General features: G+C 51.1%; 1 protein-coding gene across 1 annotated transcript in view; it reads left to right on the top strand.

Moving 5' to 3' along the window:
* The window catches only part of ZFAND3 (zinc finger AN1-type containing 3), a 617,257-nt gene that overhangs the window by 212,957 nt on the left and 377,446 nt on the right, over positions 1-26,854 (top strand). Inside the window, exon 2 of the mRNA XM_078647365.1 lies at positions 21,072-21,112. Within this exon, the coding sequence (XP_078503491.1) occupies positions 21,072-21,112 (41 nt within the window). The remainder of the gene's footprint in view (positions 1-21,071; positions 21,113-26,854) is intronic.

The following is a 26,854-nucleotide window of genomic DNA, read 5'->3' as shown; positions in this document are numbered from 1 at the left end:
CTGGAAAAGGGACAGTGCCATTGGTTCCTGGACGGAATCGCTCTGCTAACTGCCAAGGACCAGAATTCCTGACGCCAACTCTGGAGAGTGCGACACGATCTACGCGTCGGTGGATCCGGACTAATCCTAAGAGGACAGCGAATTGTCGTGCCAAAGAACTTATGCCAGTGGATGGTCGAGCTCACCTATCAAGGCACCGCCAAGACAAAGGCCAGACAGAGGGCGAAGGTGTGGTTTCCCAGCATGGACAACATGGTGGACGTGGAAGTCCAACACTATCACCAGTGCACCATCACCAGCGCTGATAAACACTGAAGAAGATCAGTGTCGACTTCTGAAGCTTCTCAGACAGGCAGCACACCATGGTCGTTATGGACTTCTCCAAATTCCCAGTGGTAGAGGTGTTGCCGTTCATGGCGTTCACCCATGTGCAACCGGCCCTAGAAAAGATCTTTGCCATGTTCGGGCTGCCCGATGAAATGAATTCCGACAACGGGCCTACATTCCAAGGGCAGGAGTTCCATGATTGCCTGGCGAGGAGAGCCATTTCACACTGCCACATTACCTGCAATGGCCACAAGCCAATGGTAAGGTAGAACGGTTCATGAACCCTCAACAGGGCCCTCAGAATTGGTGTGGACCAGCACCAGGATCCTGAGGCATGTTTGTATCAATTTCTGCTCGCATACCGGCAAACACCACACTCAACAACCGGATGCACGCCAGCCTACTCCTGCTTAAGCGCTCGCCGCGAGATCTAATCTCCGTAGGCCCTAGTGGGTGCCGTCCTGCCTGGATAACGAAAGAGTGCAGCAGAAGTGGAAAACAACCAACGAGAATGTGACCGCAAGCCGAGGGGCCAAATCTTCCCCCTTGCACGTAGGATCCAAGGTTGTTCTTATTGATCGTCACACAGGCTGGAAGTTTTGCATGCCCTTTGAACCTGAGGTGTGGACAGTCACTTGTGTGGATGGCACCACGATCACGGCGCAAAGAGGCCGACACATTGTGGTGAGAAACGTGTCCTGGTTCAAAGCAGCCCAAGGTACCCCAACTGTCGATCACTCATGCCCAGGGAAGCCACTGCAGACATCCACGCAGGCCAAGCGCCCGCCTCTGTGCTGGACGGAGTGGGTGCACACAGAGAGAGCCCCGAGGGTCATTCGATGCCAGGGGAGTCAGCGAGGTCTCCGGAGAACATAACAGGGGAACCGCAGAGAGAACCCTTCCGAAGTCGACGGTACCTGCTCCGACCCAACCCGGCACCCAACCAAAGGCTGTGCAGAATGAGCTGTGTTCCCTCCAGCTCCTTGAAAAAGACTGCACCACTAAAATAGTATAATGGGTGATCTACTTTTGTTATTATGTTCCTATCCTCTCTGGTATTTTCATGTTTGCTCGTCTGCTAACTTTGCATCTAAAAGAAAGGAGGGATGTCTGAGGGTATACATTAACGGGCCCTAGGCCGCACCTGACCTTCGCCCGAGAGTATACATCGTGCCTGGTGCGTGCCTCTGCTGCGTACCTGGATAAGCGCGCCCGAGTGTCAGTGTTGCAGAACACCACTAAAGGCCCAGTGAGAGGCCCGGTGCCTGCTGGCTCCCCTCACACAGGGACCATCTACCCCCCGCCTCCTGGCTTCTCTCACACGTGAAAATTAATAAACCAAAGTAAAACCTGCTTAACGGAATGATGATTGTTTGAAGCGAACATTTTCGCAATGGAGTGCTGAGAGGAGGTTGCCCTTCCAGTGGAGAATGAATTCTTACTACATTTAGAATACACGCCTCGTGATCAGGAGGTGATGCTCCATAGCACCCATACAGTTTTGAAACTTGGTTTCAACTGCTTACCAATTGAATAAAGGAGTGCGACCGCCTTCAGTAGTTTTTATTATACTCTCACACAGTGACAGCCCTCTGTGCCTACTGCCTGGTGGCACCTCTCACACGGGGACAGCCACTCGTGCCGGGTGGCACCCCTCACACGGGGACAGCCACTCGTGCCGGGTGGCACCCCTCACACGGAGAGAGCCACTCGTGCCTGGTGGCACCCCTCACACTGGGACAGCCACTCGTGCCGGGTGGCACCCCTCACACGGACACAGCCACTCGTGCCTGGTGGCACCCCTCACACGGACACAGCCACTCGTGCCGGGTGGCACCCCTCACACGGGGACAGCCACTCGTGCCGGGTGGCACCCCTCACGCGGAGATAGCCACTCGTGCCTGGTGGCACCCCTCACACGGGGACAGCCACTCGTGCCGGGTGGCACCCCTCACACGGACACAGCCACTCGTGCCTGGTGGCACCCCTCACACGGACACAGCCACTCGTGCCTGGTGGCACCCCTCACACGGGGACAGCCACTCGTGCCTGGTGGCACCTCTCACACGGAGAGAGCCACTCGTGCCTGGTGGCACCCCTCACACGGGGACAGCCACTCATGCCTGGTGGCACCCCTCACACGGAGACAGCCACTCGTGCCTGGTGGCACCCCTCACACGGGGACAGCCACTCGTGCCGGGTGGCACCCCTCACACGGGGACAGCCACTCGTGCCGGGTGGCACCCCTCACACGGGGACAGCCACTCGTGCCGGGTGGCACCCCTCACACGGGGACAGCCACTCGTGCCTGGTGGCACCCCTCACACGGGCACAGCCACTCGTGCCGGGTAGCACCCCTCACACGGGGACAGCCACTCGTGCCGGGTGGCACCCCTCACACGGAGACAGCCACTCGTGCCGGGTGGCACCCCTCACACGGGAACAGCCACTCGTGCCGGGTGGCACCCCTCACACGGAGAGAGACACTCGTGCCGGGTGGCACCCCTCACACGGAGAGAGACACTCGTGCCTGGTGGCACCCCTCACACGGGGACAGCCACTCGTGCCGGGTGGCACCCCTCACACGGACACAGCCACTCGTGCCTGGTGGCACCCCTCACACGGACACAGCCACTCGTGCCGGGTGGCACCCCTCCCACGGAGACAGCCACTCGTGCCGGGTGGCACCCCTCACACGGACACAGCCACTCGTGCCTGGTGGCACCCCTCACACGGGGACAGCCACTCGTGCTTGGTGGCACCTCTCACACTGAGAGAGCCACTCGAGCCACTCGTGCCGGGTGGCACCCCTCTCACGGACACAGCCACTCGTGCCGGGTGGCACCCCTCTCACGGACACAGCCACTCGTGCCGGGTGGCACCCCTCACACGGAGACAGCCACTCGTGCCGGGTGGCACCCCTCACACGGAGACAGCCACTCGTGCCTGGTGGCACCCCTCACACGGAGACAGCCACTCGTGCCGGGTGGCACCCCTCACACGGGGACAGCCACTCGTGCCGGGTGGCACCCCTCACACGGAGACAGCCACTCGTGCCGGGTGGCACCCCTCACACGGGGACAGCCACTCGTGCCGGGTGGCACCCCTCACACGGAGAGAGACACTCGTGCCTGGTGGCACCCCTCACACGGGGACAGCCACTCGTGCTTGGTGGCACCTCTCACACTGAGAGCCACTCGTGCCGGTTGGCACCCCTCTCACGGACACAGCCACTCGTGCCGGGTGGCACCCCTCTCACGGACACAGCCACTCGTGCCGGGTGGCACCCCTCACACGGAGACAGCCACTCGTCCTTCTACACCCCCTCCCGCCAACTACGTTCTTCCAGCCAAGCCCTCGCCACCGTACCTCGCATCAACAAGACCACCATGGGAGGCAGATCCTTCTCATACCTGGCAGCTAAAACATGGAACTCACTCCCCACTTACCTTCGCCTTACCCAGAACCACCTAGCATTCAGAAAGCAACTTAAAACATGGATATTTGACAAGTAATCCTTCTCCCCTCCCTTAGCGCCTTGAGACCCTCTGGGTATGTAGTGCGCTATATAAATTCTGTGACTTGACTTCTGTGACTTGACTCGTGCCGGGTGGCACCCCTCACACGGAGACAGCCACTCGTGCCTGGTGGCACCCCTCACACGGAGACAGCCACTCGTGCCGGTTGCACCCCTCACACGGGGACAGCCCCTGGCCCCCTCCCGAGAATAGGAAACTGCCTCTTGCAGTTGAACCTGCAGCCCCCCCCTCCTCTTCTTATTACTTTTCAGGTTATGAATATATGATGACTCTTTGTAGTTGTTGACAGAGTTCCAGTGTCCGTGAGCAGGAGACGGTCGTGCAGACAAACTACAGTGCAATGTGGAAGGAACCCCAGCTTAGGAGCTCTTGTTTTGCTGCCCCCCCCCTGCTTCGCTCGACCTCCGTGCGCAGCGGCGGAGTCGTGTCCGGTCTGCCAGCGCCACCTGTCGGATGGAAGAAGCACTTGACGTTTTCAAGAGACGAGCTTACTGAATGTTAGAAGTTGTCATGACTTGAAATGTCAAGTCCTACCTTGCAAGTCTCGTACCCCTTTTAACTTTCCTTCGACTTGCTTGTGGCTGATTTTGCTTATTTCATTGGAACAACGTGTACTCTGTACCCGTGTGTTGTGGTAAAGGTAGAGAGGAGGCAGCGGAATGTTAAACGAAGGGCAAAGACGTAAGGATGCCAGTTCATAGGGGTCACTGCGGGGCAGGCAGGGCTTCCGATGGTAACGGGCAGGGGCGGCTGGTGACATTTGAAAGTGGTGAGGCGTAAACTAATTTGCATATTGCACCGCAGCGAGCGCAGCGAGCGAGCGCAGCGAGCGAGCCCGAACCACCTTGCATCCATCCATACATCATTCATGCATCCACCCATCCATTCACCCACCCATCCATCCACCAATTCTGCATCCATCCTGCATCTATCATTCATGCATCCACCCATCCATCCAGCATCCATCATTCATTCATGCATTCACCCATCCATCCATCCTGCATCGATCATTCATTCATGCATCCACCCATCCATCCACCCATCCATCCATCATTCATTCATGCATCCATCCACCCACCCACCCATCCACCCATCCATCCACCCACCCATCCATCCACCCATCCATCCACCCATCCATCCACCCACCCATCCTGCATCCATCATTCATCCATCCATCCATCTAACCATCCATCATTCATTCATCCACCCATCCATCCATCCACCCACCCATCCATCCAGCATCCATCCATCATTCATTCATGCATCCACCCATCCATCATCCATTCCTGCATCCATTCATGCATCCACCCATCCATCCATCCATCCATCCTGCATCCATCATTCATTCATGCACCCATCCATCCACCCTGCATCCATCCTGCATCCATCATTTATTCATCCACCCATCCTGCATCCATCATTCATTCATTCATGCATCCACCCATCCATTCATCCACCCATCATTCATCCTGCATCCATTCGTGTGTCCACCCATCCACCCATCCATCCACCCATCCATCCACCCATCATTCATTCATGCACCCATCCATCCATCCATCCACCCATCCTTCCTGCATCCATCATTCATTCATGCACCCATCCATCCACCCATCCATCCTGCATCCATCATTCATTCATCCACCCATCCATCCACCCATCCAGCATCCATCATTCATTCATTCATGCATCCATCCACCCATCCACCCATCCATCCATCCATCCATCCATCCATCCACCCATCCATCATCCATCCTGCATCCATTCCTGCATCCACCCATCCATCCATCATTCATTCATGCACCCTGCATCCATCCTGCATCCATCATTCATTCATCCACCCATCCTGCATCCATCCTGCATTCATGCATCCACCCATCCATTCAGCCACCCATCATTCATCCATCATCCATCCATCCACCCATCCTGCATCCATCATTCATGTATTTTTATGACCATATAACTTGCACACAGCTTGTCAGTGTTTAATACCAGTCTCGAACCTTGTACTCCAGCACCAATGATACATGATTAATATTAATTGTTTTTAAAAACATGTATTTATTCGACACCAATTTCACACCTTAGTGGGAACATCATTTTTATTTGTTTTTTAAAATATCTATTTATTTAACACCAAAGTAAGTCATGTATACATTTATATGGTTTGATAAGAGGCTCGAACCTGGTTTCCCAGCACCAAAGTCGGCCGTGCTATCCGTCAGGGGTTATGTAACCGGGCTATGTAGTGACCAGCCAATCCTGCGCCAGGATTGGCTGGGGGGGCACCATGACTCCTCGCCCAGTCGCCCTGTGTAACCCCGGGGGCTGCGGCCCGCCCCCTGGTCCTCTCTCTAAGGGGGAATTCACAAGAAAACGATCTGCGCATGCGCGGGCATGTTTGTGCCCAAAAATACACTTGCGCAGCTGCAGCAGCCCGATCCTCCCCCCCCCCCCCCCCCCCCTTGCGCACTCCGGGAAGGTCGGGTGTCTCCCGGTTTCCCGGCCGGCAGATAGCGCGATTTTTTAAAATAATTGTGTTTGGCTTCTAGTGACGACGTGGTGGGTCCATGGGGCTTAGGGGGGCTTCGCCCCTACGCCCCAATGGACGCACCGCGCCTGGTAACGGGTAATAATAGTGCTCTGTGAGGGGCTTGCTCAGCTGGCTCCTGGATCGGGGGGAGGGGGTGAGAGCCCTTCTGATGCCCACAGTGACTCTGTTCCTGATCCTTGGAGGGTGCACAAAGAGAGGCTCCCTTGTGTCAAACGGTTGTAGTACTGGGGAACCATTGCATGTTGTCACGTGTGCTCAGTCCGAGCAAAGACACGTCCTGTTTGTGACCCTGTTTCGACTTCCGACTGCTTGTTGCATTTCTCTGTGAAAACCTTTATTTAAAAACTGTTTTAGATTATTGTATAGATTACGATTTATCTCAACTGCGTCTTGGGTCTAAAGTAATACTTTAGCTCTCGCCCGCCATTTTGTGCGCTCACCAGTAGTAAAGGGCTTAGAGCCCTCCATTTGCTTCGGTTTTTTCGATCTCCAGTTTGTTTGCCCTTATTCAGTGACTTGCCTTCCTCTTCTTGTGCGTGTCCAGGGCACAAGTCCTAAAAAACTGAAGTGGGGGACTAACCAAGTTATGTAGTATGCAAGTGAAAGCATGACGTCACGACGCGCGACATTGCACGGGACATCACAGGAAGTGCCATAACAAGAAGTATAATCGGGCATTAAGTTCTCACACATGTATATCAGTTATATCATGAGTATATTTAAGCACATTATGAAATTTAACAAATGAGATTTTGAGTTGGAGTTGTGCCAAAAAAGGGGCACAATCCTGACGCAAAATCTGGCCTCAACTCATAATTTTTTTTTAAAACCCTTCCACAAAGTTATTGACAACAAGGAGAAGTATGGCAGCAGATCTGTTCTGCTAAATTGGTTGCTAAGTCTGCATTTTAAAATATTTGATTGGGTTAAGGCATCTGCTTTACAGGTGCCCAGTAAATCTCAGGGAATAGTAATAATGGTGAGTACTCTAGAGGTTAACGCATTTGGGGGAGAGATCTGTGTTTTGTGAAGTCCCACATTTGAATCACAGTAGTATAGAAGGTTAATGTGTCTCCTGCTAAGCACATCATGGAACATGCAGATGACAGATATTTATTTTATGTAGATAGGTAAGCGGGTTACTGCTTTTAGCACAGAGATCCTTTTGTTACCTGCAGTTCATAAATTGTAATCCTTCTAATATAGCACAGTGAGATGTGGACATGTGACTCCTACACCTTGTAACTATGCTGTGTCACTCATTGTGTACAGTGATTTACACACTTACATGACTTATTGCCAACATGTATGTTTTGTAAAGAGCTCGGACACCCTGCATTGGGATGCGTAGCGCTATAAAAGAAATAAAACAGTGCTATTGAAATGATTATTTGTGTAAATACTAGGACAGACCAAACATCTGACATTCTGAAAAGTGCATGCACTTCTATACAGGGACAGAACAAAGTCAAAAGCATGCCTCTCTTAAGTACCTGTGAAGAGATAACAAGCTGTGTAAGGTTCCAGGCTGGCTCCTGTCAGAATATTCAAACCAAAGGAGCCTGATGGCTTCTTAACTTTGGCCTTCATCTAAGGCCCAGCTGGAGGTGAAAATAAAAGGCCCCTCACCGCCTGCACGTTGCTGCTGGGAATGGATAACCGACAATGTAAAAGTGCTGCTGAACATGTCTCGGTGTCTGAAAATGACACTGCGACAAGTTCAACATACTTCTGTGGGGCTCAACTTCTTGGCAAGGTGGACGGCGCCACCCTCTGAAAATAGTGGGTTGACGCCGTGTGTCTGCGTGTACCCCCGACTTCCGCACTGTGCGTGTTCCTCTCCTGAAACATAGCCTGTTCACCATCCTTTGCTTTGACGGTCTGTATCTTTCACTTTAGGGGAACTATTTTTTTTCTTTTTGGGTGCGCACTCTGAGGGAGTGCAGTGCGGCGCAACTGGGCCTGAGGGGGCCCTCACGCTCCTGACCAAGTCAGGAGCTTTCAGGGCTGTCCGTGCACAGTGCCAGAGGGGCCCTCTGGAGCTTGGATGGCGCACTGCGGGGGCTATTGTTGAGCCACTGGAGAGCATGTTTTCTAGCTCCTTCCTCAGGTTCTCCTTCTCCTCCCACAGTGTTGCGGTCACTCTTGTGTGCTTCTCTCTCTGCCATGCCTGCCCCTGTGCTCTCCCCTTCGTGTAATGCTTTTCCTGTGCTCCCTATCACACATCTGTATTAATGTTAATTTTTTTTTCAAGTTACCGATCAAAGTGACATCCACCATTGTAAACAGTGCAATAAAAAAAAACACTTGTTCTTTATGCCACAGTGATGGACACTCGTGCACTGGCCTACAAAGTAACATGGCCGGAAATAGCTGCTGCGTCATGGCGCCTCTATTTTTTGTTTTGTATCTTGTGCCGCTGCTGAGCAGCATCTGCAAAAGCATTGCCATAGTCAGTAGGTCTACAATGTTAGACCCGCTGGCCTTGATATGCTTTAAGGTTTCATATTTTCGGTAAACACTAATGTCTGATGTTTTACTATTTTCAAGCCAAATTCTGTCCTCCATTTTTGTGGTGGGACGACTTTGCTTCCGGGTCCTCTGTAGCTGTAAATGTTTTGGTGGCTGGTGAGCGGTGCAACGAGTAGGACATAAATCTAAAGTATAGATGCATACATAAGGCAGATCTAGGGACGACTCCTTCCTTTTCTCAACTGGCACAGACGGTAGAGAATTCAGCATAATTTCTCTGACTTTGGCAAAGAATGACATTTTCTACATGTCTTTTGCAGTTAATATTCTAAGAACGCCTGCTTTGCCAAGCCAACACGAGTCTCGGGGATGGGTCTATGCAGAGCGATCAGACGGCCTTCTTTTAGCCCCTCCCCCTTTAAATGTTTAAAAAAAAATGAAAGCATTACAAGTATTTCACGGCACGTTCCCCCCAGAACGTAGCATGTGTGTTCGCTGGATGCAATCCCATTAACTGTCGGGGTCCCCTCGAGGGGTGCTTTTTAACGCCCTCTAGCTGCAGCTTACCCTTTCCTGTAAACAGGTCATGGGCAGAGGAGAGGGCACCTTTGTATCGTCAGCATCTCCCCAGGAAGCTGTTGTACCCGCTGTTCATGTTGTGTCTGTCAGGCCAGTTTCCTGAGTCAGAGCAGTGAGGCAGCCCTGGTCCCAAGTATTCCTGCAGTGCTCACCCTTGAAAGACCGAACCAGACACCCTACATGCTGCCTGACATGTGGTGACGCTAATTTTGCTCCTTACCTTCCCTACTAATTTCAAGGTAGAATGTCTTTTATTGCCGGATAAAGTGGAGGGGAGTAAAACAATTCAAGATTATATTTTCAATTTGGTCAAGCTTTAAAAGACCACAGACTGCGAATTCCAATTTTGTAGATTTATTTTAATGCCAATAATAATGAATATAAACACACCTCAATATCAAAGTATATAGATACATAAAAACCAATACAGAGCCTAATCTACGTCTATAATTCATTCGGCGTAAGAGGCATAATATGATGAACTCCTAAATCAAAATGCAACAAAGGATAGAAGCAGAGTCCAATTCTCTTTTCATTTGAGAGAAAATCAAACGCATCTTTTCCTACTCGGCCCTAAATGAAAGTTCTACCTATTTCCCAATATCTTATCCCAAAGGTGTCAGCACGTGTTGACTTCCTAAGCAGTACTCACGACTAATAGGTCTGATAGCTTAAAGCTATGGCGCTCACTCTAAGATGCTCCTTCTCCTCTGAAATGAGCAGAAGTCTCTCGCATAATACAAAAAGACAATGTTCAATCCACAGTACGTCACATGGTAAACTTTCCCATTTACACCATCTTTCAGTAAGTTTCCACAGAAGCTTTAATTAACTCGACTCTTCTTCCAGTGGCCTTGGTGTACAGATAGGCCAGACACGAATGGCGCCCTCCCTTTTCGCCTTTCAGACTTATTCGAAGACATTCCGGGTATCTCCTTAAATCTAAGAATAACGAGGTCCAATTCCTGCACCTGCAGTAGGCTGAGAACATACTGTCTTCGAGCACAAAAGGATTAATTTAATTATAATTCTTGAGCAACCAAGGAGAAACCAAGCTAAAAAAAACTATGGTTTGGGCCTACAATTCAGTCAACTTAAACTAACTATGAATTACATTACTCAAGTTTAATTTCATCTTGCACATTACACATACAGGAATGATAAGTTGCTTTAATACATACAAAGGCCTACTTAAATACATACAAAGGCCTACTTAAATGTGCACACTACATTTTGATGCTAATATAACTCAAATATATGCATCCTAATAATCATGAAACGCTGCAAACGATAAATACATGTGAGTGCGTTTAAACCATGAGTATAGTGCACCTATACAATTTAGAGTGCTATAAGCGCTCTATCACATACGAAGGGCCTTTTTTGGTGGACAACCAAGTCTGACAGTGAGGCTTATTGTTGTAGTCTTTGGCAGTAGGAGATGCAGGCAGCACATGGATCGCTTGCAATAAACCTGCTGTCCAAACAGTTATATTTTTGTGAACAGTTATAGGACTTATATTGATCAAGGTAAAACAGTGGTTCCCAAACTTTTTTGGCTCTCGTCTCCCTTGACTGCTTTATTGGTCATTGGCTGCGGCTCCCCATTATGTTTCATTTTAAAAAAACATTTTTTACAAGTTGAGGTGTGGGGGGGGGGGGAATTTGCTCGGGGGGGGGGGAATTTAAGCTCAATTTCGGAAGTACTTGCATTTTTCTCCCTGAAAATAATTAGGATGAAGCCAATGAAGGTATTCTAATCATAGACTTGATTCTATTCAACCCACTTCGGAACCCGATGCAGTATTAGACTGATTGGAGGGACATGGGGTCTCCGAGAAGTGAACTGTTAATGCATTGTGATTAGGGTTCCCTGTTTTTACTGATATATATATATATATATATATATATATATATATATATATATATATATATATTTACAGATAAATACAGAACATTTATTTTCATGTCTATGTTTATTTTTAAACATAAAAACAGAAATGGGCTTGTTTTTTTTTTTTAGAGTAATTCTAAATTCTGTCTGCCATGACTGTCAAGCCAATAGCTGTGTGGGTTGATAGAAAAGGGAGCTAAAAAAGAAAAGGATATTAGTAAAGAGGCTTTAACAGCAGTAGATGTACACAAGGCTGATACTGAAATGTGCATGTTTTAATTTAAGTGCATTGATTTAACTTCAGTGGGTGTTCACAGCACTGAAACCTAGCACGCATTCAAGCATGAGTGCACATTTATAGGTTTAATAAATGTGGAAATATACTCATTTCAGCATAATTTTTTTTACAAAGACCAAAATAAATAAAGACAAATACAGACGGAAATCTAAAAAAAACAAAAATAACAAAAAAACGGGACCCCTAGTTGTGATGTATTACTCATTGAGGAGGTGTGTCTTTAGCTCGCGCCTGAGCAGGGTTTCTGAGGCCCTGATAGATATAGGAATGTTGTTTCAAATCCTAGGTGCCTTGATGGAGAAGGCGTCTATTTTAGTTTTTTTTCACATTATTGCCTCCAGTCTAAAAGGCTCGTCTGACTTGCTCTACTTTACTGTATGTGTTGTGTTCCCGCCTCTGAACTGTACCCTCATGCCTCCTGACTGTGTCCTCATGCCTCCTGACTGTGGGTTATTGTGCCTGGTCTGTTCCCTCGTGCCTTCTGTCTGGGTTTTTGCCTTCTATCTGTGCCCTCGGGCCAGTCTTTGTGTCTTCCATTCCCCAGCCTGGGTGCCACCAGTGTACATCTAAAGTGTGCATCTAAAGTCTCCTGTCGGCATGTGTCTGGTGCCTCGTTGTATCGGGACACTTGGCCCAGATGGAGCAGGGAGCGGGCTGCTTTTTCCTCTGAGCGGAGTCTGTGGGCGGGCAGAGCCTAATATCAACCATGAGAGCTCAGGGCTCCCATTAATGCGCCGCGAGCCGCTCCTAGTTCCCAATAATGCACTTTACCTCTTTCTGGTCTCTGAGGGGACAGAAGCATGCTGCCTGTGCCCCCTCAGCTTCAAGATGAGAATGACATCAGTGTGGTGCCAGCTCCTCTCTGGGCTCCCTGTGCTCTGAGGTGACAGAAGCATGCTGCCTGTGCCCCCCTCAGCTGCAAGATGAGAATGATATCAGTGTGGTGCCAGCTCCTCTCTGGGCTCCCTGGGCTCTGAGGTGACAGTATCATGCTGCCTGTGCCCCCTCAGCTTCAAGATGAGAATGACATCAGTGTGGTGCCAGCTCCTCTCTGGGCTCCCTGGGCTCTGAGGTGACAGAAGCATGCCACCTGTGCCCCCTCAGCTTCAAGATGAGAATGACATCAGTGTGGTGCCAGCTCCTCTCTAGGCTCCCTGTGCTCTGAGGTGACAGAAGCATGCTGCCTGTGCCCCCTCAGCTTCAAGATGAGAATGACATCAGTGTGGTGCCAGCTCCTCTCTAGGCTCCCTGGGCTCTGAGGTGACAGTAGCATGCTGCCTGTGCCCCCCTCAGCTGCAAGATGAGAATGACATCAGTGTGGTGCCAGCTCCTCTCTGGGCTCCCTGGGCTCTGTGGTGACAGAAGCATGCTGCCTGTGCCCCCCTCAGCTGCAAGATGAGAATGACATCAGTGTGGTGCCAGCTCCTCTCTAGGCTCCCTGTGCTCTGAGGTGACAGAAGCATGCTGCCTGTGCCAGCTCCTCTCTGGGCTCCCTGGGCTCTGAGGTGACAGAAGCATGCTGCCTGTGCCCCCCTCAGCTTCAAGATGATAATGACATCAGTGTGGTGCCAGCTCCTCTCTGGGCTCCCTGGGCTCTGAGGTGACAGAAGCATGCTGCCTGTGCCCCCCTCAGCTTCAAGATGAGAATGACATCAGTGTGGTGCCAGCTCCTCTCTGGGCTCCCTGGGCTCTGAGGTGACAGAAGCATGCTGCCTGTGCACCCCTCAGCTTCAAGATGAGAATGACATCAGTGTGGTGCCAGCTCCTCCCTGTGCTCTGAGGTGACAGTAGCATGCTGCCTGTGCCCCCCTCAGCTTCAAGATGAGAATGACATCAGTGTGGTGCCAGCTCCTCCCTGGGCTCTGAGGTGACAGAAGCATGCTGCCTGTGCCCCCTCAGCTTCAAGATGAGAATGACATCAGTGTGGTGCCAGCTCCTCTCTGGGCTCCCTGTGCTCTGAGGTGACAGTAGCATGCTGCCTGTGCCCCCCTCAGCTGCAAGATGAGAATGACATCAGTGTGGTGCCAGCTCCTCTCTGGGCTCCCTGTGCTCTGAGGTGACAGTAGCATGCTGCCTGTGCCCCCCTCAGCTTCAAGATGAGAATGACATCAGTGTGGTGCCAGCTCCTCTCTGTGCTCCTTGTGCGCCCCCCCAGGTCTCTACCGCTCCACTCTCTGTCTTTACCTATGTTTTTCCAGTCACCTTAGTTTGGGCACATTTTTGGAATTTTCTTTTGAGTTGGGCCTCCCACTTCTGTTTAATCTGTGGCATTAGTTTACTTTATGTGCATTTGTTCTGACATTTGGCGGATGTTTTTTACCATGTGCATTCTGACCTTTGAGTTTGAACTTGTGCTTCTAACCAATTCCATTTGCTTTCAGTCTTCTGCTTCTGTCTGTGACAGTTACCTATGGACATTTTCATTTGTTTTTAGTGAAATAAGCATCAAAATATCCACTTCTTCTGCAGTCTGAATGTACCGAAACATTAACAAAGCCTCTTTTATGGTTATGAACACTTCAGATAGCCTGTGTGTGGTTTTATAACTTTGTGTGCAACTGGTATTTGTGAATAAATTCATTTTCTTCAGTGATAACTGGATACCAGTACCCCATGGCATCATAAATAACTTGCCTTTGACATTTTAACTGCACACTACTGACTGAAATGCTTTCTTTCATCTGGCTCAGCTGACTGGCTATAATTATTCCCTTGTCACAGACTGGTCAGTGAGAGCTGAGGGAGTGAAACTGAGCTATGTGCTTCAAAAATACATAACTAACAGCCAAATTCATGTCAGTTCCCAACCTGTGTGCTTGGTGTGTGGTACCCCTGGCTAGTTTTGACAGTGCACCTGGGTGCGTGTCACACAGACTGGGAACCACTGATTTATGTTCTTAGCTTACTGAGAATTCTGTATTGATGAGCTCAACTCCGTCAGGCGCCTGCACACACCGCCTGTCCCTTTTCTTTATATTGTTGCTCGATAAGACTAGGCACTTTCTGGCAATCAAATGCTCAGCTTACCGGGACATGACCATATGCAAATGAGTCTGACGCTGTGCTTCATGGGAACAGTCCAGCCCGAACTGCCAAGCCATGTCTTCCCTGGACCGGAAACAAGCATCCTGGGACTGGTTTCTGGCTAATCAGCCATCATCAGCCAGACTAACTTGAATCCAGTGGCAAAGTGAGCAAGGGACCCACGTCTGGACATACCCTGCCAATTTAGGGCAAACAAAGCAAGACCAAAGAATGATGATGGATTAAACCCAGATCAGTTGACTGGGGATGAGTGCTTGCAATGTTCAACACTCCTTCCATCAACCCCCTTTGGTTTTGAGGCATGGGGCCCAGGGCCCATATATTCAGCATGGGCATAGCTGCGGCCCCATCAGGGCAAATCTTGGATATATGTCTTCCGTTGCTTTGTAGTTAATGAAATCTTTGAATCTTCATTTCTTTGACCATAGAAAATCTAATCTGCATTCGAGAGCAGACTTACAAAATGACAGTGTGGCCGAACCTGCACAAAGCCCACCAGGTAGTGTGGACCGCTCTTGAGTGCGGTCCATTGTTCAAGGAAGCATGTTGTCTCAGTCATAGACATAATCTTTAGTTTGGGGCAGAGCATCGGGGACTGACGTTTCCCCTTGCTCGGAATATTCAACACAATGAATTAGCCCTGTGTATGCAGATCATTGGAGGGACCTGAAGCCAAGCATTCTTCAGGCTTGTGGGGTGAATGCAGCTCGCTGTCCTCTGTTAATGTCCCTCGTTCATTAAGAAGTTTTGAGGAAATTAAGTGGGGCATATTTTAGTTCCTGTCACAATGGCGACTACTAAAACTCTGTTAGTGGGACGTATAGGAGATTTACTCGCCTGCTGGCTCCCATTATATAAAATGATGGTACTCCATAAAATGCATTTGCCCCATCAGTCATTCCCCGTTCATTTTTCCGGTTGTTAAAAATGTTTTAAGCGACCAACACCACTGTTTTTCAGCATAAAGTTAAGACTTCTGAAGGGAAGCACAGAGTAATCCGTTACCTTAGGGACTGACTCACCAACCAATTTATAGCGAGATCTGTCTCAATATGTCACAATTCCGCATTAATCAGATGAAGTTTTCATGTCATGTGGCAGAGTGTAAATCCTGAAGAATGGGAAAATAACTCAAACAACATCCGTGTATGCAAAGCCATTGTGTCGGGGAAAATGCTATGTAAGTCAGTCTGATTACGTTTCCACAGCACAGCATGTGGTACTGGACGTCTGCTTCAGGTCGTTGCTGCACAGTTTCTTACAGATTTAATTATGTATGCAGTCACTTATATACATGTTAAAAACTGAATAATATAACTATCAGTAATACGTGTATTTGTTAAGCAGAACTAATGAATATCTATATATTTTTTTTTTTAAATAAGTATTCTACATGTTTATACAAATCAAAACACATACATAGGTACATATCTATAGAGCAAATAAATGTTTGTATACAGAAAGATATGCTGTGTATTTCTATCTGTTTGCGTATGGTGGTTATGTGGGGAAGAGCCAATTCATGCGTAGTTTTCTGAAGATCAGTGGATCTTATGTTGGTGGGTAAAGAGTTGCATAGTTTAGCTGCTTGAACAGAGAATGATGTGCCACCCATTGTTTTTTCATGTACCGTGGGAATCTGAGGCGAAGTGCACCTCTAGAGCGGAGGTTCCTTTGTTGAATGCGTTAAGTGATTATATTCCTGATGAAGAGTGGTCCCGTTCCAGATATCAAGCAGCTTGAACGTGGATCTTTTGGCAATCAGTAACCAATGCAGGGCTTTCAAGGCAGGGGAGATATAGTCTTGCACTTTTATATGCAAGAGTAGTCTGGCAGCCTGAGTTCTGAATCCATTGTAGTCTTTTCATGGTTGTTAAGGGTGATCCCTGGTAGAGGCTATTGGCGTAATCAAGTTTGGACAAAACAAGGGAGATGGTAGCCTGGACCTTGTGTGGAAATCCCTGATGGGGGAAGATTTTTTGCAGAGTTTTCATAGTAACAAAGCTTGAGCTTGCTAGTTTGTCCACTTGGGCATTCACTTATAGCTTGGAGCCCATGGTTAGTCTGAGGTTTCTTACTTCCTTCGGTATTTTAGGTGGTGTTCCAAGATCATCAGGCCACACAACGAGCGAGCGGGTGTGTCATAATATTTCCAGTTACCCCCACAAATGAGTATATCTATTTTGGAAGCATTCAATTTGAGATGGCTCCGCGTCATCCACTGATCCACAGCTCTGAGACAACTGAAAATTGGTGAGTTTCCAATGTCTTTGGGGCATTTCAGTTGAAGGAGTATTTGCGTGTCATCTGCGTAGTTCCAGTGTGCCCCACTCTAGTGTGCCCCCCCCCCCATTTGTCCCCCATCTAGTGTACCTCCCTCCAGCATGCCTCTCTCCAGTGTACCACTCCTGCATCCTTCAGGCTCAGGAGCGAGAGTGGGGGCTCAGGAAGCTGGGCTGCTGCAGGAGAGCTGGGCTGGAGAGAAGTTCTCTAGAGAGGCTGTTGAAGTGTCTAGGACTGGATTAGATGGTGTGTCCGTAGCACCTCCGTGGGAGCAGCGCACACACATTTCAACATAGAGGAAACACTTGTTGGCTTAACTTTCCAGAGTTCCAACTTTGTGAAATGCGAAAAACTCATCTGCTATGAATGCAGGTGAGAACAGATTGTATGTGGGGGGTAATGTCCACCAGATGGAGTGCTTCCAGGATTAAAAGCAAATAAAGGAATACCCTTTTTAAAAATACATTACTTAAGTGTCAAATGCTTGAGTTTCGGCTAATAGGTCCTGTCACTTATCGAGGAAAACGTACTAACCAGGTACAGAATGGGAAAAAAAACCTTTAATTTACTGTTGAAAAATAAAAACACTTCTGTGAAAGTATTGATAATTAACCAATCTGGAATTGCGTAGCACTGCAGTAGGAACGAGTGTTGGATTGTATGTAGTGTGAGGCCATCTGCACCACACCACTGCAGTAGGAACGGGTGTTGGTTTGTACGTAGTGTGAGGCCATCTGCACTGCAGTAGGAATGAGTGTTGGTTTGTACGTAGTGTGAGGCCATCTGCACCACAGCACTGCAGGAGGTATGAGCGTTGGTTTGTTGTACGTAGTGTGAGGCCATCTGTACCACAGCACTGCAGGGGGTAAGAGTGTTGGTTTGTTGTACGTAGTGTGAGGCCGTCTGTACCACAGCACTGCAGTAGCAACAAGTGTTTGTTGTACGTAGTGTGAGGCCATCTGCACTGCAGTAGGAACGAGTGTTGGTTTGTACGTAGTGTCAGGTCATCTGCACTGCAGTAGGAACGAGTGTTGGTTTGTATGTAGTGTGAGGCCATCTGTACCACAGCACTGCAGGGGGTAAGAATGTAGGTTTGTTGTACGTAGTGTGAGGCCGTCTGTACCACAGCACTGCAGTAGCAACAAGTGTTTGTTGTACGTAGTGTGAGGCTATCTGCACTGCAGTAGGAACGGGTGTTTTGTTACATGTAGTGTGAGGCCGTCTGGACCACAGCACCGCCGTAGGACCGAGTGTCGATTTGTTGTACGTAGTCTGTGAGGCCATCTGCACTGCAGTAGGAACGGGTGTTTTGTTACATGTAGTGTGAGGCCATCTGTACCACAGCACTGCAGGGGGTATGAGTGTTGGTTTGTTGTACGTAGTCTGTGAGGCCGTCTACACTGCAGTAGGAACGAGTGTTGGTTTGTTATATGTAGTGTGAGGCCATCTGCACCACAGCACTGCCGTAGGACCGAGTGTTTTGTCGTACGTAGTGTGAGGCCATCTACACCACAGCACTGCAGGAGGTATGAGCGTTGGTTTGTTGTACGTAGTGTGAGGCCATCTGCACCACAGCACTGCCGTAGGACCGAGTGTTGATTTGTCGTACGTAGTATGAGGCCATCTGTACCACAGCACTGCAGTAGGAATGAGTATTAGTTTGTATGTAGTGTGAGGCAATCTGTACCACAGCATTGCTGTAGGACCGAGTGTTGATTTGTTGTACGTAGTCCGTGAGGCCATCTGCACCACAGCACTGCCGTAGGACCGAGTGTTGATTTGTCGTACGTAGTGTGAGGCCATCTGTACCACAGCACTGCAGTACAAACGAGTGTTGGTTTGTTGTATGTAGTCTGTGAGGCCATCTGCACAACAGCACTGCCGTAGGACCGAGTGTTGATTTGTTGTACGTAGTCTGTGAGGCCATCTGCACTGCAGTAGGAACGAGTGTTGCTTTGTTATATGTAGTGTGAGGCCATCTGCACCACAGCACTGCCGTAGGACCGAGTGTTGTTTTGTCGTACGTAGTGTGAGGCCATCTGCACCACAGCACTGCAGGAGGTATGAGCGTTGTTTTGTTGTACGTAGTGTGAGGCCATCTGCACCACAGCACTGCAGGAGGTATGAGCGTTGTTTTGTTGTACGTAGTGTGAGGCCATCTGTACCACAGCACTGCCGTAGGACCGAGTGTTGATTTGTCGTACGTAGTGTGAGGCCATCCGTACCACAGCACTGCAGTACAAACGAGTGTTGGTTTGTTGTACGTAGTCTGTGAGGCCATCTGCACAACAGCACTGCCGTAGGACCGAGTGTTGATTTGTCGTACGTAGTGTGAGGCCATCTGTACCACAGCACTGCAGTACAAACGAGTGTTGGTTTGTTGTACGTAGTCCGTGAGGCCATCTGCACCACAGCACTGCAGTACAAACGAGTGTTGGTTTATTGTACGTAGTCTGTGAGGCCATCTGCACCACAGCACTGCCGTAGGACCGAGTGTTGATTTGTCGTACGTAGTGTGAGGCCATCTGTACCACAGCACTTGTTGTATGTAATCTTTGAGGCCATCTGCACCACAGCACTGCCGTAGGACCGAGTGTTGATTTGTCGTACGTAGTGTGAGGCCATCTGTACCACAGCACTGCAGTACAAACGAGTGTTGGTTTGTCGTACGTAGTGTAAAGCCATCTGTACCACAGCACTGCCGTAGGACCGAGTGTTGATTTGTCGTACGTAGTGGGAGGCCATCTGTACCACAGCACTGCAGTACAAACGAGTGTTGGTTTGTTGTACGTAGTCTGTGAGGCCATCTGCACAACAGCACTGCCGTAGGACCGAGTGTTGATTTGTTGTACGTAGTCCGTGAGGCCATCTGTACCACAGCACTGCAGTACAAACGAGTGTTGGTTTATTGTACGTAGTCTGTGAGGCCATCTGCACCACAGCACTGCCGTAGGACCGAGTGTTGATTTGTCGTACGTAGTGTGAGGCCATCTGTACCACAGCACTTGTTGTATGTAATCTTTGAGGCCATCTGCACCACAGCACTGCCGTAGGACCGAGTGTTGATTTGTCGTACGTAGTGTGAGGCCATCTGTACCACAGCACTGCAGTACAAACGAGTGTTGGTTTGTCGTACGTAGTGTAAAGCCATCTGTACCACAGCACTGCCGTAGGACCGAGTGTTGATTTGTCGTACGTAGTGGGAGGCCATCTGTACCACAGCACTGCAGTACAAACGAGTGTTGGTTTGTTGTACGTAGTCTGTGAGGCCATCTGCACAACAGCACTGCCGTAGGACCGAGTGTTGATTTGTTGTACGTAGTCTGTGAGGCCATCTGCACTGCAGTAGGAACGAGTGTTGGTTTGTTATATGTAGTGTGAGGCAATCTGCACCACAGCACTGCCGTAGGACCGAGTGTTGATTTGTCGTACGTAGTGGGAGGCCATCTGTACCACAGCACTGCAGTACAAACGAGTGTTGGTTTGTTGTACGTAGTCTGTGAGGCCATCTGCACAACAGCACTGCCGTAGGACCGAGTGTTGATTTGTTGTACGTAGTCTGTGAGGCCATCTGCACTGCAGTAGGAACGAGTGTTGGTTTGTTATATGTAGTGTGAGGCAATCTGCACCACAGCACTGCCGTAGGACCGAGTGTTGATTTGCCGTACGTAGTGTGAGGCCATCTGTACCACAGCACTGCAGTACAAACGAGTGTTGGTTTGTTTTACGTAGTCTGTGAGGCCATCTGCACCACAGCACTGGTGTAGGATCGAGTGTTGGTTTGTTGTATGTAGTGTGAGGCCATCTGTACCACAGCACTGCAGTAGGAACGTGGAGCGTTGGATGTATATTTTCCCTTTTGCTGCTGCGCTTCAGTTCGGCCTCTCACGCACAATATTTAAAGATACCTTTGTTGTGTACATATTCGAGCTGCAGCCTCTATTAACGGCCCCTCCTGTGTCCCTCTCTCTATCTAACACGTGCATCACGCTCCTCCGCGCGGCATCTCACGCGCAATGTGTGTTGTGTGCTGACTCGAGCTGCAGCCTCTATTAATGGCCTCCCTTTTCTCTCTTCCCACAGGTCCAGCAAGACCATGAATCTCTGCTCCAAGTGCTTTGCCGGTAAGAGCCCTGGGCGCGGTGTTGTGCGTTGATGCCCCCATTGCATTGCTGACTCAGACTGCGGGCAGGGGTTGTATTTGAATGCCTGGCAGAGTGGCATTTGCGTGGCGCTGATTCATGCCTGCCCTGGCAAGGTGCCAGCATCTCTCGTGGAGACAGACCATGAGGCGGCAGGAATCTGTGCCACGCTTGGCTGCCAGCCATCCCAGAGTGTTCTCTGCTCCTGTTTGCAGTCACATGTAGCTCCTCTGCCTGGCTTCTTGGCACGGGGCTGTGTGCGCCAGCTGCATCTGTTTAGCTGTGTTTACTGTAACAAGTCTGATGTGCCTGGAATCTGTTCACGCTGCCGCCCGCTCTTTCCCTGGCTTCAAAGGGGGTACTGATGGCAGGATTGGTTCTGTGACGAGCCCTTTCAGCTGAGCATCGGATGCCCTCCTGTTGGGACCCTGGGGTGCACAGACGTCCCATATATGCGCTATACTAATGCTGATTGATTGATTGGTGCGTGCTGATATTTCACCTTACCTGGACTGCATACGCCCCTGTGTGTTGGACTACAATGCTTAAAATGAGGAAAAAAGCAGACGCAAAATACACCTATTTGACTGTTCTACACACAAACGACCCTGATTTACCAGCTCAAAATGAGCTCAGATAAAGTGTAATGGGGGGAGGGGAGTTCTGATGGATACTTTTATCAGCAGATTCTTCATCTTTAGCATATCACTGTGGCGCCAGGCTGGAGCCAGAGATTTTACCAGCCGTGCTCCTGTGCCCTGGGAGGTGGCTTCCAGCAGGCCCCTCAGGCTGTGTACCCCCCCAGAAGCGATGAAGCTGAGCCGCATATAAACGCTACACCTGCACACTTACATCACAGCTCAAAATCATATGGCCATTTGACCCAAAGGCAAGCCAAGACCAGGAGGCTAAGCTGTACATCGCTGAGCATAAGTAGTAGTTTTGGATATCGCAGGGGTCCACCTTCCAGTCTCAGCAGCGGGCCCAACCACAAGGCTGGTCCCTCTACCACGCCTCACTGTTCAACATCTTCATCGGAGTCCTCAAAGTCCAAATGTAAGCACTAGGCATCAAAACGCAAATCTGACAAACACTTTAGTGATAGATTTCTTACCTTGGAATTACCTCCAGACATCAGACTGGATCCAGAAAGTTTTCGTCAGCAGTACCCCAGGGGCATGTCGAAAAGTGGTGTTGTGCGGCTCTGCGTCCATTATTGGCATCGTGGTCGCCGGGATGACGTCGCGGCAGCTACTTAGACGACGCCTGACGTCGATTCTTTCTTTTTCCGCGCCAGCAAGCGAAGATCCGGGAAGAGCAAGTACCCCCAGTCACTTTTTGACTTGAGTTTTTTTTTTAGATTTTTTTGTCTCCATTTTGCTGAGTAGGGATGCCCGGTTTTAAGTCCTGCCAAGCCTGTCGCCTTATGATGTCGGTGACCGACCTCCCCCCCCCCCCCCACGACGTGTATCTCTACTGCTTGGAGCGTGACCATGACCCCAGGTCGTGCTCCGACTGTCATAGCACCGAAGACTTTGTGGGAGCGCTCCCGAAAGTTCCAGGTCCCGGTCGAGGAGGGAGTCGACCGGTATTCGCTCTCTGACTTCCCCTCACCAGTCGCACGACGTGGCTGAGGGTGCGGGCAGTACCACCCCCGCCTACCCACCCTTTCCGGTCCGGGTGCGACTCCAGCTCAGGTGCAAGACTTTCTTGCAGCCATGGCTGCCCTTTTTGGGCAGTCGGTCCCCGCCGTTGTGCCTTCGGGCCCGACTGGGGGTCCTTGCCCTGTGCTGCCGGCGATTTTGGTCCCAGCGGTGCAGGACCCCCTTGGCTCAGGCCTGGATCCCGGTCGACGCCGGTTGACCTCAGGACTCCTCCGCTGACGTCTACTCCTCTAGTACTGCCTGTGACGTTGTCTCGTCCCTCGGACAACGTCGGCCCCGGTTTCAGCCCCGAACTGAGCACGGTGCGGGTCCAACTTCGTATGTCGCCGATTCTTACACCGATGGGGGATTTCTATCCCTATGTTCAGCCTCCATCTTTTCGACCTGTTCCTCAGGCCATGGAGAAAGGGGAGGACTGGGAGGGGTCTGAGGAGCCTCTCACACAGCAGTGTGAGTTGGGTCAGGACTGGGCAGAAGAGTTAGGGGATGCCAGTGGTCTTGACCAATTGCCTGACCTTGGCTTCCTGTCTCCTCCTTCTGTGGCTTCGGAGGAGGGAGCGACCTATAGTGTGGGTTTGCGTAGGGCAGCCGAGGCGCTTGACCTCTAACTCCCTACGGTGGCCTTGAGGACTAACCTACTTACTGAGGTGCTCCAGCCGGCAGTAAGCTCTTCGGACACTCTGCTGCCGTTCAATGAAGCGCTAACTGACAATCTTATGGGCACTTGGTCCAGGCCCACCACAGGGGCTCCTGTGGATAGAAATGTGGCCAGACGCCACCGCCCGGCTCCGGGCAACCCTGCTTTTCTGTCCACCCACCCTACCCCCGAGAGTCTGGTTATCCAGGCCTCTACTTCCCAGAGCGCATTCCCTACCACCCCTCCGGATAGGGCATCCAAGAAGCTGGAGCAGTTTGGTGACGATCTGTTCATCTGCCAGCTAAGGGCTGAGGTCGGTCAACACCGCATGCCTCTAGGGCCGTTATTCCCACTCTGTGTGGGATAAGATTGTGTGAGTGCTGCCTCAGTGTCCGGAGGATGCCCGGACAGCGCTCTCCCAGGCTGTTGCTGAGGGGAGGGATGCAGCAAGTTCACCATACAGTGTGGACTGGACATTGCAGACTCGTTACGCAGAGTGATTTCTACAACCGTGTCTCTCCGATGCCACTCCTGGCTGCGGTCCACTGGCTTTTTGGGGATGCCCAAAACTCCCTTATGGACATGCCCTTTGATGGCCGTCACCTTTTGACGACAAAGCAGATCATGCGTCGCAGGAGCTGGAACAAGATCACCGCCAAGCAGCTCAGCACCTCCCTCAGCCAGAACCCACCCGCCAGCACAACGGACCCCAACGAAGCAGCCCGCAACTTCACACAATGGCTGACCGCCTGCGCCGACTACCTCGCGCCACTTAAGAACCCGCCCAGCAGACCCAGAAGCAAGAAAGCCTCCTGGTTCACCGACTAACTCAAGAATTCCAAGAAGAACTGCTGCACCCTCGAGAAAGCCTGGCTCCGCGATCAGACCACAGACAACAGAACCGCCCTCAAAGACGCCACCCGCAAGCACCACCAACTCATCCGCACCACCAAGAAGAAATCACTGAAGGAACGACTGGACAACAACGCCCACGACAGCAAGGAACTGTTCAACATCGTCAAGGAGTTCTCCAATCCCAGCACCAGCAACAACATCACTCCTTCACAAGATCTCTGCGACTCTCTCGCCTCGTACTTCCACCGCAAGATCGCCGACATCCACAACAGCTTCGGTGCACCTTCCACGCACCCAATCGTCGAACCAACGCCCCCCACCGCCACCCTCCACACCTGGACCACGGTGACCACCGAAGACACAGCCCGCACGATGAACACCATCCACTCCGGATCCCCAACCGACCCCTGCCCCCACCACGTCTTCAACAAGGCCGACTCCGTCATCGCACCCCAACTCCGGGACGTCATCAACTCATCCTTCAACACCGCCACCTTCCCGGAGAGCTGGAAGCATGCCGAGCTCAGCGCCCTACTGAAGAATCCAACAGCGGACCCCACCGACCTCAAGAACTTCCGCCCCATCTCGCTCCTCCCTTTTCCTGCCAAAGTCATCGAGAAGACCGTCAACAGACAGCTTGCAGCCTTCCTCGAGACGAACGGTTCCCTCGACCCTTCGCAGTCCGGGTTCCGAGCCAACCACAGCACCGAGACCGCCCTCATCGCAGCCACCGACGACATCCGAGCCCTGCTCGACAACGGGGAAACAGCGGCCCTCATCCTCCTGGACCTCTCTGCAGCGTTCGACACCGTCTGCCACCGCACCCTAGTGCAATGCCTCAGCAACATCGGGATCCAAGAAAAGGCACTGGAGTGGATCATCTCATTCCTCGCCGGAAGAACACAGAGTCCGCCTCCCCCCGTTCCGATCCGAGGCCGCCGAAGTCATCTGCGGCGTACCCCAAGGATCTTCGCTCAGCTCAACCCTCTTCAACGTCTACATGAGACCTCTTGCAACCATCGCACGCCAACACAACCTCAACATCATCTCCTACGCCGACGACACACAGCTGATCCTCTCTCTCACCCGAGACCCCGACACCACCAGAACGAGCCTACACGAAGGGATGAAAGACGTCGCCGAATGGATGAAGAACAGCCGCCTGAAACTGAACTCGGACAAGACGGAAGTCCTCATCCTGGGAACATCGCCCTCCGCCTGGGACGACTCCTGGTGGCCCCCCGCCCTGGGCACCGTTCCCAAGCCAACAGACCACGCACGCAACCTCGGCTTCATCCTGGACTCCTCCCTCTCGATGACCAGACAAGTCAACGCCGTCTCCTCATCGTGCTTCAACACCCTGCGCATGCTTCGTAAGATCTTCCGATGGATCCCCACCGAGACCAGGAAGACCGTCACCCAGGCACTCGTCACCAGCCGACTGGACTACGGGATTACCCTCTACGCGGGAACCACAGCCAAACTACAGAAAAAACTCCAGCGCATACAGAACGCCTCCGCCCGACTCATCCTGGACATCCCCCGACGCAGCCACATCTCCGGACACCTGAGGGACCTGCACTGGCTCCCCGTCAGCAAAAGCATCACGTTCAGGCTTCTCACCCACGCACACAAGTCTCTCCACGACCTGGGCCCCAAGTACCTCAACGACCGCCTGACCTTCTACACACCCACACACCCACACGCCAGCTACGCTCCACAAGCCTCGCCCTCTCCGCCGTACCACGCATCCGAAGAGCCACCGCCGGAGGAAGATCATTCTCCTACCTGGCAGCCAAGACATGGAACTCCCTCCCCATCCACCTCCGGCTGACACAGGACCACCTCGCCTTCAGGAAACAACTCAAGACCTGGCTGTTCGAGCAGTAGCAACCCCCTCCCCCCAGCGCCTTGAGACCCTTCCGGGTGAGTAGCGCGCGATACAAATGCCATGATTGATTGATTGATTGATTGATGCGCTGGAACGCTTTAAGGGGTCCGATGTTACGGCCAAATCCATGGGCCTTTTCACCACGCGCACGGCCACTTCAGCTTTTTGTCCCTTTTGTGGCCATGGAAGGGGCGCCCCAACACTTTTGTTCAGCCACAAGCCACAGAACCAACCTCGAGGCGGACATGGGCCCTGCCATGGCTGGGAAGGGGGCCAGCGAGCAGGTCAGTTCACCTCCACCCCCGCAGCATCTGCCTCAAAGCCTTCCTAGTCCGAGCTTTCAGGCCCATCAGAAGCCAGTGGGTGGCGGGATTCGCCATCACCTTCTCCACTGGCACACCATCACTTCGGACAGGTGGGTGCTGCAAATTGTCCGAAGGGGCTACTTCCTCCCCTTCGAGACTACCCTTCCAGCCATGCCACCCCAGTACCACCGCATGTCTGTGGATCATCTGAAACTTCTTCGGGAGGGCCATCTAGCTTGTTCCTATGCCAGAAGTAGGTCGTGCTTTTCCCACTACTTTCTGGTACCCAAAAAGGGCACGGGCCTGCGTCCTATCTTGTACCTCAGGAACGTCAACCGCTTCTTCCGGAAGGAGAAGTTCAAGATATTGATG

Source organism: Lissotriton helveticus, chromosome 6, assembly GCF_964261635.1.
Source record: "Lissotriton helveticus chromosome 6, aLisHel1.1, whole genome shotgun sequence".
NCBI classification, from domain to species: domain Eukaryota; kingdom Metazoa; phylum Chordata; class Amphibia; order Caudata; family Salamandridae; genus Lissotriton; species Lissotriton helveticus.
Note: the sequence above shows the minus strand (reverse complement) of the source record. Positions and strands in the feature narration are given on the sequence as shown.